General features: G+C 38.4%; 1 protein-coding gene across 3 annotated transcripts in view; it reads left to right on the top strand.

Annotated features, from left to right (window-relative positions):
- The first annotated feature begins 6,683 nt into the window (after window positions 1–6,683).
- Window positions 6,684–12,212, top strand: part of LOC307270285 (uncharacterized protein) — a 51,235-nt gene continuing 45,706 nt past the window's right edge. For 2 of the 3 annotated variants that reach the window (XM_080054172.1, XM_080054170.1), the window contains exons 1-2: window positions 6,684–7,105; window positions 8,065–8,201. In XM_080054172.1, coding sequence (XP_079910298.1) covers window positions 8,165–8,201 — 37 coding nt within the window. In that variant the 5' untranslated portion in view covers window positions 6,684–7,105; window positions 8,065–8,164. The remainder of the gene's footprint in view (window positions 7,106–8,064; window positions 8,202–12,212) is intronic. The other variant, XM_080054171.1, reaches the window with a different exon arrangement.

Genomic DNA, 12,212 nt, shown 5'->3' with positions numbered 1-12,212 from the left:
GGTTCTGAACAGATTGTTGCACTGAATCAGAAATGCAATACAGTACAGTGTCGTCAGCATACAAATGGGCATGGCAGTTTTGTAGTGATGAAACAATGTTATTGATGTAAATTGTGAATAGGACTGGACCTAAAATTGAGCCCTGTGGAACACCATTTGTAACTGTTAAAAACTCAGTTTGGTAGCTTCCCAGCTTAACTGACTGCTGTCTATCAGAGAGATAGTCCCTAAACCAGCTACATGTAGAATAATCAAAACCAATTTCATGCAGCCTCTCTAAAAGCAAATGGTGATCTAAAGTATCAAAAGCTTTTGACAGATCAACAAAAAGTGCTGCACAGTGCATTTTTTTATCGATAGCTGTAACAATGTTGTCTAAGACCAAAGTGACAGCAGATATAGTACTGTGGCCTGCCCTAAAACCAGATTGAAATGGACTCAAAATGGAAGCACTGGATAAAAAGGATTTCAACTGAGTATTAATGACTGATTCTAGAATTTTTGCCAGGCATGGGAGTTTGGAAATTGGCCTGTAATTGTTAAGATCACTTTTGTCACCCCCTTTATGTAATGGAATGACGTGAGCTTTTTTCCAGACTTTAGGAACAATACCAGAAGAGATGGAAAGATTAAAAATATGGGTTATTTGTTTTGATATGATAAGTGCAGAGAGATTTATTGAAAATGGGTCCAAATTGTCCTCTCCCATGTACTTCCTGGGGTTGATGGCAAGAAGCGCATCTACAACAATACTTGTTGGGACTTGAACAAGGCTGAAAAGAGGAGTTTTAGAGACAGGTGGTATGCTATTTTTATTTCTCGTGGTGGTAGGCGTAGAAGGCGTAGATACTCCATTGTGAAAGAGTTTACCAGCAGCTATAAAGTGTTTATTGAAAGCTAAACCAATTTCTTTCTGATCATTTAAAATATGATCATTTATTTTTAACTGACTGGGAACAGTGCTAGAATTGTTTTTGTTATAATTCACAGCCTTCCAAAATAGTGCAGGGTTGGAGTAGCAGTTTGAAATTAGTTCGAGGTAGTAGTCTGATTTAGCTTTCCTAACCATGGATATGCACCTATTTCTGATTTGTCTGAAAGCAGTCCACTTGGAGTTTTCACCAGAGCGTCTAGCTAGGGACCATGCTTTATTTCTCTCTGCAAATATATCGGACAATTCATTTGTGAACCAGGGGTTTGATCTATTTTTTACTCTGTGCTTTTTAAGGGGTGCATGCTTGTTCAAAATGGAGGAGAAAGTATTGGTGAAAAATTCTAAGGCCAATTCCACATCAGATATTTCACTTGTGAGATGAATGTCACTTTGATAGAGTTCATTTAAAAATGCTTGCTCGTTAAAACCTTTAAAATTACGCTTAATGATGATTTTGGGTTGAGATTTTTTAAGATGAATACTTCTGATACAGGCCACCGGGCAGTGATCACTGATTCCAAGCTCAAAGACACCAGCAGAAACTATTTTATTGCTTTGATTTGATAATATTAAATCGATCAAAGTTGATTTTGCTGGGTTTTTTAGATTTGGTCTTGTGGGCTCAGTTATTATTTGTGTAAGATTTAGGTTGCTACATATTTCTTTAAAAGGTTCAGAGGCACCAGAAAGCCAGTCAATGTTAAAATCACCCATCATAATGACCTCTCTATTTACATATGGAGAGATTAAATGTGCTAGCTCACTCAAGGAGCTATTTACTGCTGAAGGGGGCCTGTACACACCAATTACAACAAAACAATCATTGGATGATAAAGACAATTCCAAAGCAATAAATTCAAAGCAGCTTCGAACAGAGACAGCATGTAGTAATGATACAGAATAATGTGATTTAACATAGACAGCCACTCCCCCACCCCGTGTGGTCCTGTCTATTCTGAATAAACTATAATCATTTATTGCCACCATAGAGTCATGTGTACTGCTCTTCAACCATGATTCAGTCAGAACCAAGACATCTGGGTCAGCCTGAGATACTAAGATGTTAACATGGTCTAGTTTATTGTGCTGAAGCAAACTTCTTATGTTTAAGTGAAGAAAACCCAAACCCTTTCTTGTTTTGAGGATGTTTGGTGAGTTTAGCTTTGATATGCTCATGTCCAGGTTATCAACAGCGGGGTGGTCCAACACAATTGACCTATTACACATAATAGGTACATTTTTCAAGTTACTTGTAATCCCAAGTGGTCTGTGGCGTGACCTGTAAAATCTATGAGGAGGGATTAATGATGATCTGACAGACTGACATACAGGGATTGGGTGAGTTTTTATAGTAATGGATGTTCCAGGCCTGGAGGGGGCGCTAGAAGCATGGGGACTAGTGGTCATGGAGGCTGTGTCACGTGAGCTAACTACCTCTTGACTGACCAGGTGTGGAGATAGTCAATCATGCTGGACAGAGTTTGCAAGAGGAGTGACGCTAGGAACCGATTTTATTGTTAAGAGCATATTGCTGGCCAGAAGATGTTTCCCTTGTTTGTTTAAATGCAAACCATCGCTGGCAAAGAAAGACGGTCTGTTCCAGAAAACGTTAAAATTGTCGACAAAGGGAATGCCCATGGAGAGACAATACTGTTTGAGCCAAACATGAAGTTGGCGTGCGCGGCTGAATTTGATGTCACCAAATCGAGGGGAAGGCATGGGACCAGAGACGATACATTGTTTCCCAGCGGTCAAGACGGAATCGATTAGGGCTTTAAAATCAGTTTTAAGACTTTCTGACTTTTCTGACTTAAGGTCATTTGAGCCGATATGTGTCACGACCATAGATGCAGCGGGATTACTGTGGATAATGTGTGGTAGCACTGAGTTGATGTGGGATACCTGGGCACCGGGATAGCAGAAGGTCTCCGCCCTCGGCAGGAGAACTTGTCGGACCATGGATGAGCCAATGAGGAGGCACTGGAGCTCCGCTGCTCGGCCCTGCTGCGCTGCAGAGCAACCAGGTGATCAACATGACAATCAGCTGCCGCATATTAGCTAGCTAGCTTACTGAAAACGTAGCTAGCATTAAAGGCCTACTTCACCGGTTTGAATATGAAGGTGTATTGAATTCTGAGATCCTATGTAGTATAAATGTGCAATTTTTTTTTAAATCGGTTCATCCTAGCCTGAGAAAAGGCAGAAAGAGTGTTTTTTTTAACCCTATATTTCTCTTTCTCGTGACATCACAGAAAGAGAAATATAGGGTTAAAAAAAACGTACTCTGTAAATATTACTGTGATGTCACAGTAAAAGACATCACAGTAATATTTACAAAGAAAGTTTTTTTTTAACCCTATATTTCTCTTTCTGTGATGTCACGAGAAAGAGAAATATAGGGTTAAAAAAAACACTCTTTCTGCCTTTTCTCAGGCTAGGATGAACCGATTTCAATTTTTTCCGCACATTTATACTACATAGGATCTCAGAATTCAATACAACTTCATATTCAAACCGGTGAAGTAGGCCTTTAAGTCCCGTGTGGTCATTCAACACGTTTTCTTAGCTAGCTAACGTTACTCCAAGTTCACCAACGAGCTAACGAAGCCAAGCTAGCGGCTCCTTTTTTCTTTTAACGAGGATGGGCGTCTGTGTTTTTACCACTCAACATGCATAGGGCTTTTAGATTGGTTTGAAATGTAACACCATTCTGGCTGTCATCAGTGTTTCATACATGGTTAGATTACATGGTTAGCTAAATTGACCTTGTTAGTGTGATTTCATGTGTCTTCCATTTTATTTTTATTTTTTTACAAAAATCCGTTTTAAAAGTTTTTTTTTTTTTTTTTACTACATTATTTTAAACAATTTATATATTTTTTTTAAACAAAGACAAGTCCATTCATAATCTCACATATTTGGTTTAGGACAGGCTGGTTTGAGCACTTTTCCAGTAGCCTACTTTGGTTCATTTATTGAGATCCACATGCAGGCTGTTAAAATGTTGGTATTTTCAAATAGAAAGATATGTACTAGATGTTTTAGGACATTTGTCAGGTTAGATTGCTACCCATTCACCCATTCACCCATTCACTCATTCACCCATTCACCCATACGCGATATATAATGTAAACTGTTTTGTAAATGTTACATATTGGACTTTTAAAGTTACATGCTCAGAACGTGAACGGTTAATTGATGTTAATAAGAAAAGTGAATTCCCTTCCTTGGCATTTTATTCATTCACTTAGTCTTCAGTGTGTTTACTCAGATTATTGTGAATAAATGAATCCTTTTTGCTTTCATTTCCTTCGGCACTGTTATTTTTTAGTCATGGTTTTGAGCCAGTCATGATAACTTAAGTGAGAGAGTGTCTATCCTCTGTTTCCTCTCAGCAGTGGTGGAGATGAACTGATCTGGTTTCTTTGTTCATCAGGACTGGAGATGTTTCCAGTGGAGAAGGACGACTGGAGACGTGGGATCAAACCCCGGCTCGGACAGCCTGAGGGACGTCACCAAACCAAACACTTCACACTCACTCAAACCAAAAGTTTCTCTAAAGGCCAGGACACACCAATCCGACTACCGACCATCGCCAGAAAATGGAGTCTGCAGATTCAGGCAGCTTCATTCTCCCCGACGCGGAAAAAAAATGTGCGAAGAATACACCGATCCGACTACCGACTTGCCGTACGTTCTGTGCGCCGGATGACATTAAGTAGCTGTTATCATAACTAAGGCTGTCATCATAAGGGAGAGAATGCATGCTGCAGACACACACACACATCTGTGGACGCTCCTCGCCCAAACTACCTCGACTATTCCTGAAAACATGTGAAAACGTCATGCACCGACAATCTAATGCTGTGTGCTGATTGTGTTTAGCCTTCATAATAATCCGAACATTCTCCGATTCTATCGATACTTCCTAAATCATGTTTGACAAAAGTGAAAGTAATATCTGCTCCGTGGCAGAGCAGAGACGGACGAGCCCTCCACCAATCAGATTGCTCCGGCTGAAAGACTGCCCGCCGCCGATTGAACATGTTGAATCGGCTGAAAAGTGGCCCGATGACATCTACGACGGCCGAACACACCAAACAGATTTGTGTCCCCGCCCCCTCCAGACCCTCCCCTCCAACGATGTCCGACGCACGATTATCGGTTTGTCCTGGCCTTTATGGTCTCGCTGTCTAACCCTACATTTTCCCAATGCGTGACATCACACATGGTAAAATGTAGGGTTAGGATTAACAGGACCGGTGGGCCAAGAGAAGACTGAGGGAAGAAAAACCTCATTCATTATATTATAAAAGAGATTTTATAATGATAGAACGCCGGCTCCATATGGGTGGAGTATTCCTTTAAATACAGCTCCTCGATTTAACGCGTTTGCGTATGTGTGATTGTCGGTTGGAGCCCGCACAAATTCTTAATGTTTTTTTGTACTTTGACATTTAAAATTCACGTAAGAAAGTAAAGTCTCTTTGCAAAAATCTAAAATCTTTTTATTTATTTATTTATTTTTGACAATCTGGTGGAAAACCATTTAAAAAATATGTCAGGTAGAACCCAAAAATAGTTTAACAATAGTTTCCATTTTTATCGCGTATTTATCGTGTTGACACAGTTTACTATATTTACTGAAGCAGGACTGCCTCTCTTCAGTCATAACTCTTTTCCCATGGATGAATGTTTGATGACTCATGCTTACAAGCATTACATATCTTAATTATTTTACTTGCCAACTCTCATCCTAACTCAACAAACTGGTATTTAATTGCTGTTGTTGGTATCGACCGTTGTGACGCAGTTTATTTTCTCCTCTAAAGCTGCAGCTGAAGGTAAGAGATCCACTCTGCTCTCACTGTTTATAATAATAATGATCTTATTTTATTATTTCTAGTGTAAATCTAGTTTCAGTAGAAACAGAAAAGTTGTGGAATGTGTCCAAACTCATAACTCAGAGTTTCACAGGAAACTAGAAACGAAGGAGGTGACAGCCGTTAACAAAGATCCTCCATGTTGTGTTAATGTTATATTATTGTTAGTACTAGTTACATATGAGTGTGTTGATGCAGTAATCTACTCTGACAGTGTGCTGTTAGTACGGTGACTGCAGTAAAACGCTTTTGCGGATGTGTGATTGTCGGTTGGAGCCCGTACAATATTCTTAATGTTTTTTTGTACTTTGACATTTAAAATTCACGTAAGAAAGTAAAGTCTCTTTGCAAAAATCTAAAATCTTTTTTTAAAATTTATTTTTGACAATCTGGTGGAAAATCATTTAAAAAGATATGTCAGGTAGAACCCAAAAATAGTTTAACAATAGTTTCCATTTTTATCGCGTATTTTTGTTCGACTCTATTCCAATCACCTCTCAGTTTATGCTAATGGCCACATGAAATGGCATGAGGGAAGAAGCGTTGGACTTTTTGAAAGAGTGTGAATAGTTTCTATTGTGTATAAGTTATGTTTATTTTATCACTTTATGACTCCCAAAACTAAGAAGTGTTTTAAGCAATAAAAAGCTTAGTCAATTTGGCTTTATGTGTCATATCAATGAATAATTGTGAGATCAATTTCCTTTTTTTTTACTGTCTAATTGATATTTCCTGTTTTGTGGCATTTAGTGTTTTAATATTAAATTTCTATACAAAAGTGTCAAAATATGTAAATGAAGACATAACAGGCAAAGATACAACATCAATAATACTATCTATCTAAATGCTTTTACACAGGACACTTTGAGAGGAGAATATGTACTTAAATCCCTTCAAAGTGCACCAGATTCATACATTCAAATTTAAAGGGTTTGAAAAAATTCCCGCCAGGCGAGCATGCCCCCGGACACCCCCAGGAGGTTCAGAGGACCACACCACCGCTGCTGAAAAAAATCATACGAGAAACACTTCTTTTCTGTTGTGACGTATTCAAATGTTCCTGTGTTAACACAGTTTACTATATTTACTGAAGCAGGACTGCCTCTCTTCAGTCATAACTCTGTTCCCATGGGTGAATGTTTGATGACTCATGCTTACAAGCATTACATATCTTAATTATTTTACTTGCCAACTCTCATCCTAACTAGACAAACTGGTATTTAATTGCTGTTGTTGGTATCGACAGTTGTGACGCAGTTTATTTTCTCCTCTAAAGCTGCAGCTGAAGGTAAGAGATCCACACTGCTCTCACTGTTCATAATAATAATGATCATATTTTATTATATTTTATTATATATATTGAAAAAATTTACTTTTTTGAACCCTTCAATATATATAAATACTTGTTACTGTCAATAAGTGTACATGAACTTTTTATTTATTGAAATATGCATTATCTAGAAAAAAAAAGTGTTGCAAATATGTCTAAAGTGACATGACGCATTTTTAAACTCAGACATTAAGCATTTTATGTAACTGCACCCAACCCTCTGGAACTCCCTCCCTCCAAACATCAGCATCTCAGACTAAATAAACTCATTCAAAAGTCAACTCAAAACGCACCTCTTTAAGAAAGCATAATGACACCTGACTCCACTCCAAACCTTATCTTTAATTTGTCTGTATTTTGTTTTCTTTTTCTGTAAGTATGATTTTCTATATGTTTGATGTAAAGTGTCTTTGAATGACCTCCAATAAAGCACTATATAACTTCTATATAATAACTATAGTAATATCAACTACTATTAACAGTCAAGAGATGACCAATGACTCTGCTATTGGTGTCAGGGGAAGTCAAGTGTGAATTAATCTAATATATTACAAAAGACCTCTTGGGCAGCATCTCACTCAACATGATAGCTGGAATAAAAAATAAATAAAAAAATCGGCGGCCATTTTGCCGATTGACGATTTTCGGAGATGTGCTATAATCGGCCGATTAAATCGGCCAGCCGATATATCGGTCGGGCCCTAGTCAGTATTATAGCTTCAGATAAACCAAACTAAAAGTGCCACATGCCACCTGCCCTCTATATTATGGGGGTTAAAGGGGCTACATGTGTCCAGCTTGTACTAGAACCTTATCTGTCATAATCAAAAAACAGAAGAATGCATTACTGTGGTTGTTGCCAGGTGCTGTACAAGTAATTACGCCCAAACTAAACCTGATGGTTCACATTTCTACAGCAGTTCCCTCCCACCTCACCGTGCCTTAGACAGACGTGCACAGTAACACACGTTGGATTTGGAAGATGTCAACAGAAGTGTTCGGTTGAGTTTTCGTCACATGAAGATGGTCTTGGTGCTTGTGATCCTCGTGCTCGGTAAGATAACCTTCCTCCCTCCTCTCTTCTGACTTGATTTACTGCAGCTAAAGTCAAATATTCTCGAACACTTCAGCTGGCTGTTATTTCCTTCATCTTTGTTTTCTTGATCTCTGTTTAAGTCGATGTGATTACATTTTTATTGAACATGTTAAAAATAATACAAACAAAATAAAATGAATGAGCAACATCCCCACCCTCCCACCCAATTACAAACCTGCATTAAGAAATTACTACAACAGATGATTTAAATCACAGTCTTAATTATAATACATAAAAGTTGGACAGATACAAAAACTGTTGGTGCAGACAGACAGTCTGATAGCAGCCCTGCAGCAGCCCGCAGACAGACAGCACCGTGTGCCAGGTTTATGAACACGAAAATTATTTTATAGGTCGACATTCAATAGGCCACTGTCTGCATATATCTATAAAAAAGCTAACCTTGAAGTTATATGGCAACAAAAAAAGTTTGTAAATAGGCCTAGTACATTGTAAACTACCTGGTCAGCATTTTCTATACATTTTGCCTCTTTCAGAATTGCATATTATGCAAATTAGTTGATAATGTCATCTTGCTACTACTACTTGCTTTTGGGCCAATAACTATTTTCCTTACAATGGAGTCAACAAAAATAGAGGACAAATCAGAGGGCTCAGATTTAGAAGGGGCTGTGGTGGAAATGGGCAAAAAAAAAATCCTTTTCCTAAAGGAATGTCTGAAGGATTTCACATTGCGTTGCAAAATCAAAAACACAATGAATTGTTGGCTGTTGGCAGTCTGGTCCAAAACATGCTGGCAATACAATATCGGTAGGCCTAATATAGTTAAAATTGGGAAACATTTGAATAGATGCGTTGCAGGTCTTTTTAATGTTTGCCCCTAAATGTTCTGCTTGCGCCCCTAAAAATTCTGAGTTTTGGGCACCAGTGCTCCTAGTAAAAAAGTATAGTCTGGAGCCCTGGTGGGGGGAGCCCCAGGTCAGACAGTGTGCTGACCAGGATGTCAGGGATGATGGTGTTAAAAGCCGAGCTGTAGTCAATGAATAGCATCCTGACGTAGCTCTCCAGGTGGCTCGGTGCAGTGTCTAGTGTGATGGCTATTGCGTCCTCTGTTGACCTGTTCACTCTGTAAAGCGTACTGTTGAGGGTCGAAGGAGGAAGGGAGGCAGGTCCTGCTGTGGTTAAGAACCAGCCGTTCCAGGCAGTTGGTGATGATGGGTGTGAGTGCAACTGGGCGGTAGCGGTTATGTCATAATAAAAAAAAAAACAGAACAATAGTGTGGTTGTTGCCAGGTGCTGTACAAGTAAACACGCCCAAACTAAACCTGATGGGTCACAATTCTACAACTGTTTCCTTGACGCACTTCACTGTGCTTTAAACTAAAAATAACTAACTGTGGGTTTGGAACTCATCCAGACTTCAGATTCCTAAGAAACAAAAGCACAGTAAAGCTGCAATATATTGAGAACATGGTAAAAGGATAACGTTTCAAGGCTGTACATCTTAAAGTGAAGAAACTCACCCTGCATTCCAAATCCCATTCTCTTTCTTTTATCTATTCTACATACTGCATCTGACCATAACAATAATCTAGTTAGGATGCAGTAGGCTAACATTGGGACAAACTTTTACATTACATCCTAACATGGCTCCTTGATCTTGCCTCTTGCTTTTATATCCGTCTCATCCCCGTTTGTTTTCATATGGATGCTCTGTGGATGTGACGTCACTTCCGGTGATCTTTGTATTTTCTAACCAGCAACTAAAAGTTATATGATGGTAATAATAGCAGACGCAGCTTTATTGAAGGTAATACTATGACTGTGAGTCACACTGGGTTGCAGCCAGTGGTGGGAAGTAACTTCGTACTCAAATACTGTAATGTAGGACAATTTTGAGGTACTTGTGCTTCCCTTGAATGTTTGCATTTTTTTTATACTTCTACCCGATGACGCTTAGAAATATGAACATTGTACATTTTATTCTCCACTACATTTGACTTAAGTTACTTTATAGATTCAGATTATTAGAACCAAATATAATTAACAAATCTTTATTTGCTAATCAGCTCCTCTTTAACAGTTCGACAGGAAAGTGATGAACACATTAATGATCAATAAATATGTATTATTCTGCATAATGAGTACTATTACTTTTATATTCTGATGCTCATCCTAATATACTGCTTTTACCTCGGTACAATTTTAAAATCCCTCCTGCAAAAATCTTTGCTTTAAATTCTATGTATTTGAGTAAATATTGTTGAATTTGTATCTGCATGCAGGGCTGTAAACTAGCGGTCGCCACTCGCCAAATGCGACCAAAATATTCCCCTGGCGACTTAATTTGGGAGGGATACATGCCACTGGGGCGGGTAAAAGTTTGTCCCGATGGTCGTGCTCTTGCGATAAATTATGCATGATAGAACAAAACATTGCAGTAGCTGTAAACTGATAAATTATGACGGTAGCAAACGTCAAGCTAAACTGGTGATTTGTTGTGTGTCACACTGAAGTAGCTCCCCCGACGTCACCGCTGTAGAAAATAAGTTCCCCCGAAGAAACGTAGCGTGCGCGTCACCGCCATAGAATGTGAAGAACGCCGCTCTTTAAAAGTTTTGGCGCAGCAAAAGCAGTTCGAGCGCAGCAATGGAGCTCTAAATAGATACTGGATCGGATTGGTCCCATTTTTAGTTCTGATGAGTAATAAGTAATGAGTGTAGGGCTTCAACAACGAATCGATAAAATCGATTTCTAAAAGCGTTGGCAACGAATTTGGTCATCGATTCGTTGATTAACAAATCACTTGCAGGCGCGGCACTGTTTACATCCAGCCGCCGACAGGTTCACCACAGCGAGCCTTCCGCACGTGAAGCGGTGCTAGAAAGCTATAGTGTGAGCGGCCACAGCTTGTATTTTTTTGGTCATATCTAACACTGGACTGTAGGCCTATATAAAAGTGTTGTACCTTTGCTGTATTTGGGTTAAAAAAAACTCCTTCAACTCAGTATCCGTCTAGTCCAAAAAAACTCTGTCAGCTGCTGCTGCTGCAGACTGTGTGCAGACGGACTCGGAGAGTCGGCATCGGCGCATCAACAGTCATTCAAAGCAGCGGCAGTAATCACACAACCGAACGGTGTAGAAAGTCCCGTCAGTTAAAAATAGTAATCCAGTTTTTAAATCCATGTTAAAATCGGAAGGATATAGCTAGTTACCTTTAAAAAAAAGTAGCAAACATGTCAACTGTGATGTGTTCAGGCCGGCTCAGTAATATGATTGATGTGTTCAAATGCAACACAAAAAAAAGAAATTTTAGATTTTGGCGATTTTCCCACCAATATAAAATAGATAGTAAAGATGGAATTATGACCTGTTTAATGTCCTATCTAGAGCTATGATCATATCAGCAATTAAAGCAATAATACAAGTTCTATTTCAACAAAATAATAGAAAAGTATCAATAGTGATATCAATAAAGACTTGAATCGTTAAGGAGTCTCAAATGGTATCACTATCCATAAAAATTAATGATCTCCTGTCATCTGAGAGAAATTAAGATGATTTAATTGTTTTAACCGTTAGTATTTATTGGTTAAAAATATTATCGGTCGACTGGTTTACCATGGACATCCCTTATACTGTATAAATGTATATCATACATTGTATGTTTTTTTTGTGTTATCCCAGTTAGGTTTATTATTAATTTTTTATCATTTAATATTACTTTTAATTGTTCCGGGACATTGGAGCAATAACCTGGTGTTTTGACACTGCAGTCTGCACTGTTTTTTTAATCCGATTCATCGATTAATCGAAAAAATAATCGACCGATTAATCGATTATTAAAATAATCGTTAGTTGCAGCCCTAAATGAGTGTTTCCTTTGTCACAGTTTTGCACTGTTAAAGTTTTAAATGTGCAATGTTTGAAATGAAATGAATGAAACTAAATTAATATAATATTAAAATGTATTTCTAAATATTACTTTGGCCTCTTTTCTAAGCATGT

The sequence above is a fragment of the Ammodytes marinus genome, assembly GCF_949987685.1.
Source record: "Ammodytes marinus genome assembly, contig: scaffold_35, whole genome shotgun sequence".
In the NCBI taxonomy this organism is placed as follows: Eukaryota; Metazoa; Chordata; class Actinopteri; order Uranoscopiformes; family Ammodytidae; genus Ammodytes; species Ammodytes marinus.
This window is presented reverse-complemented; position numbering and strand designations above follow the sequence as displayed.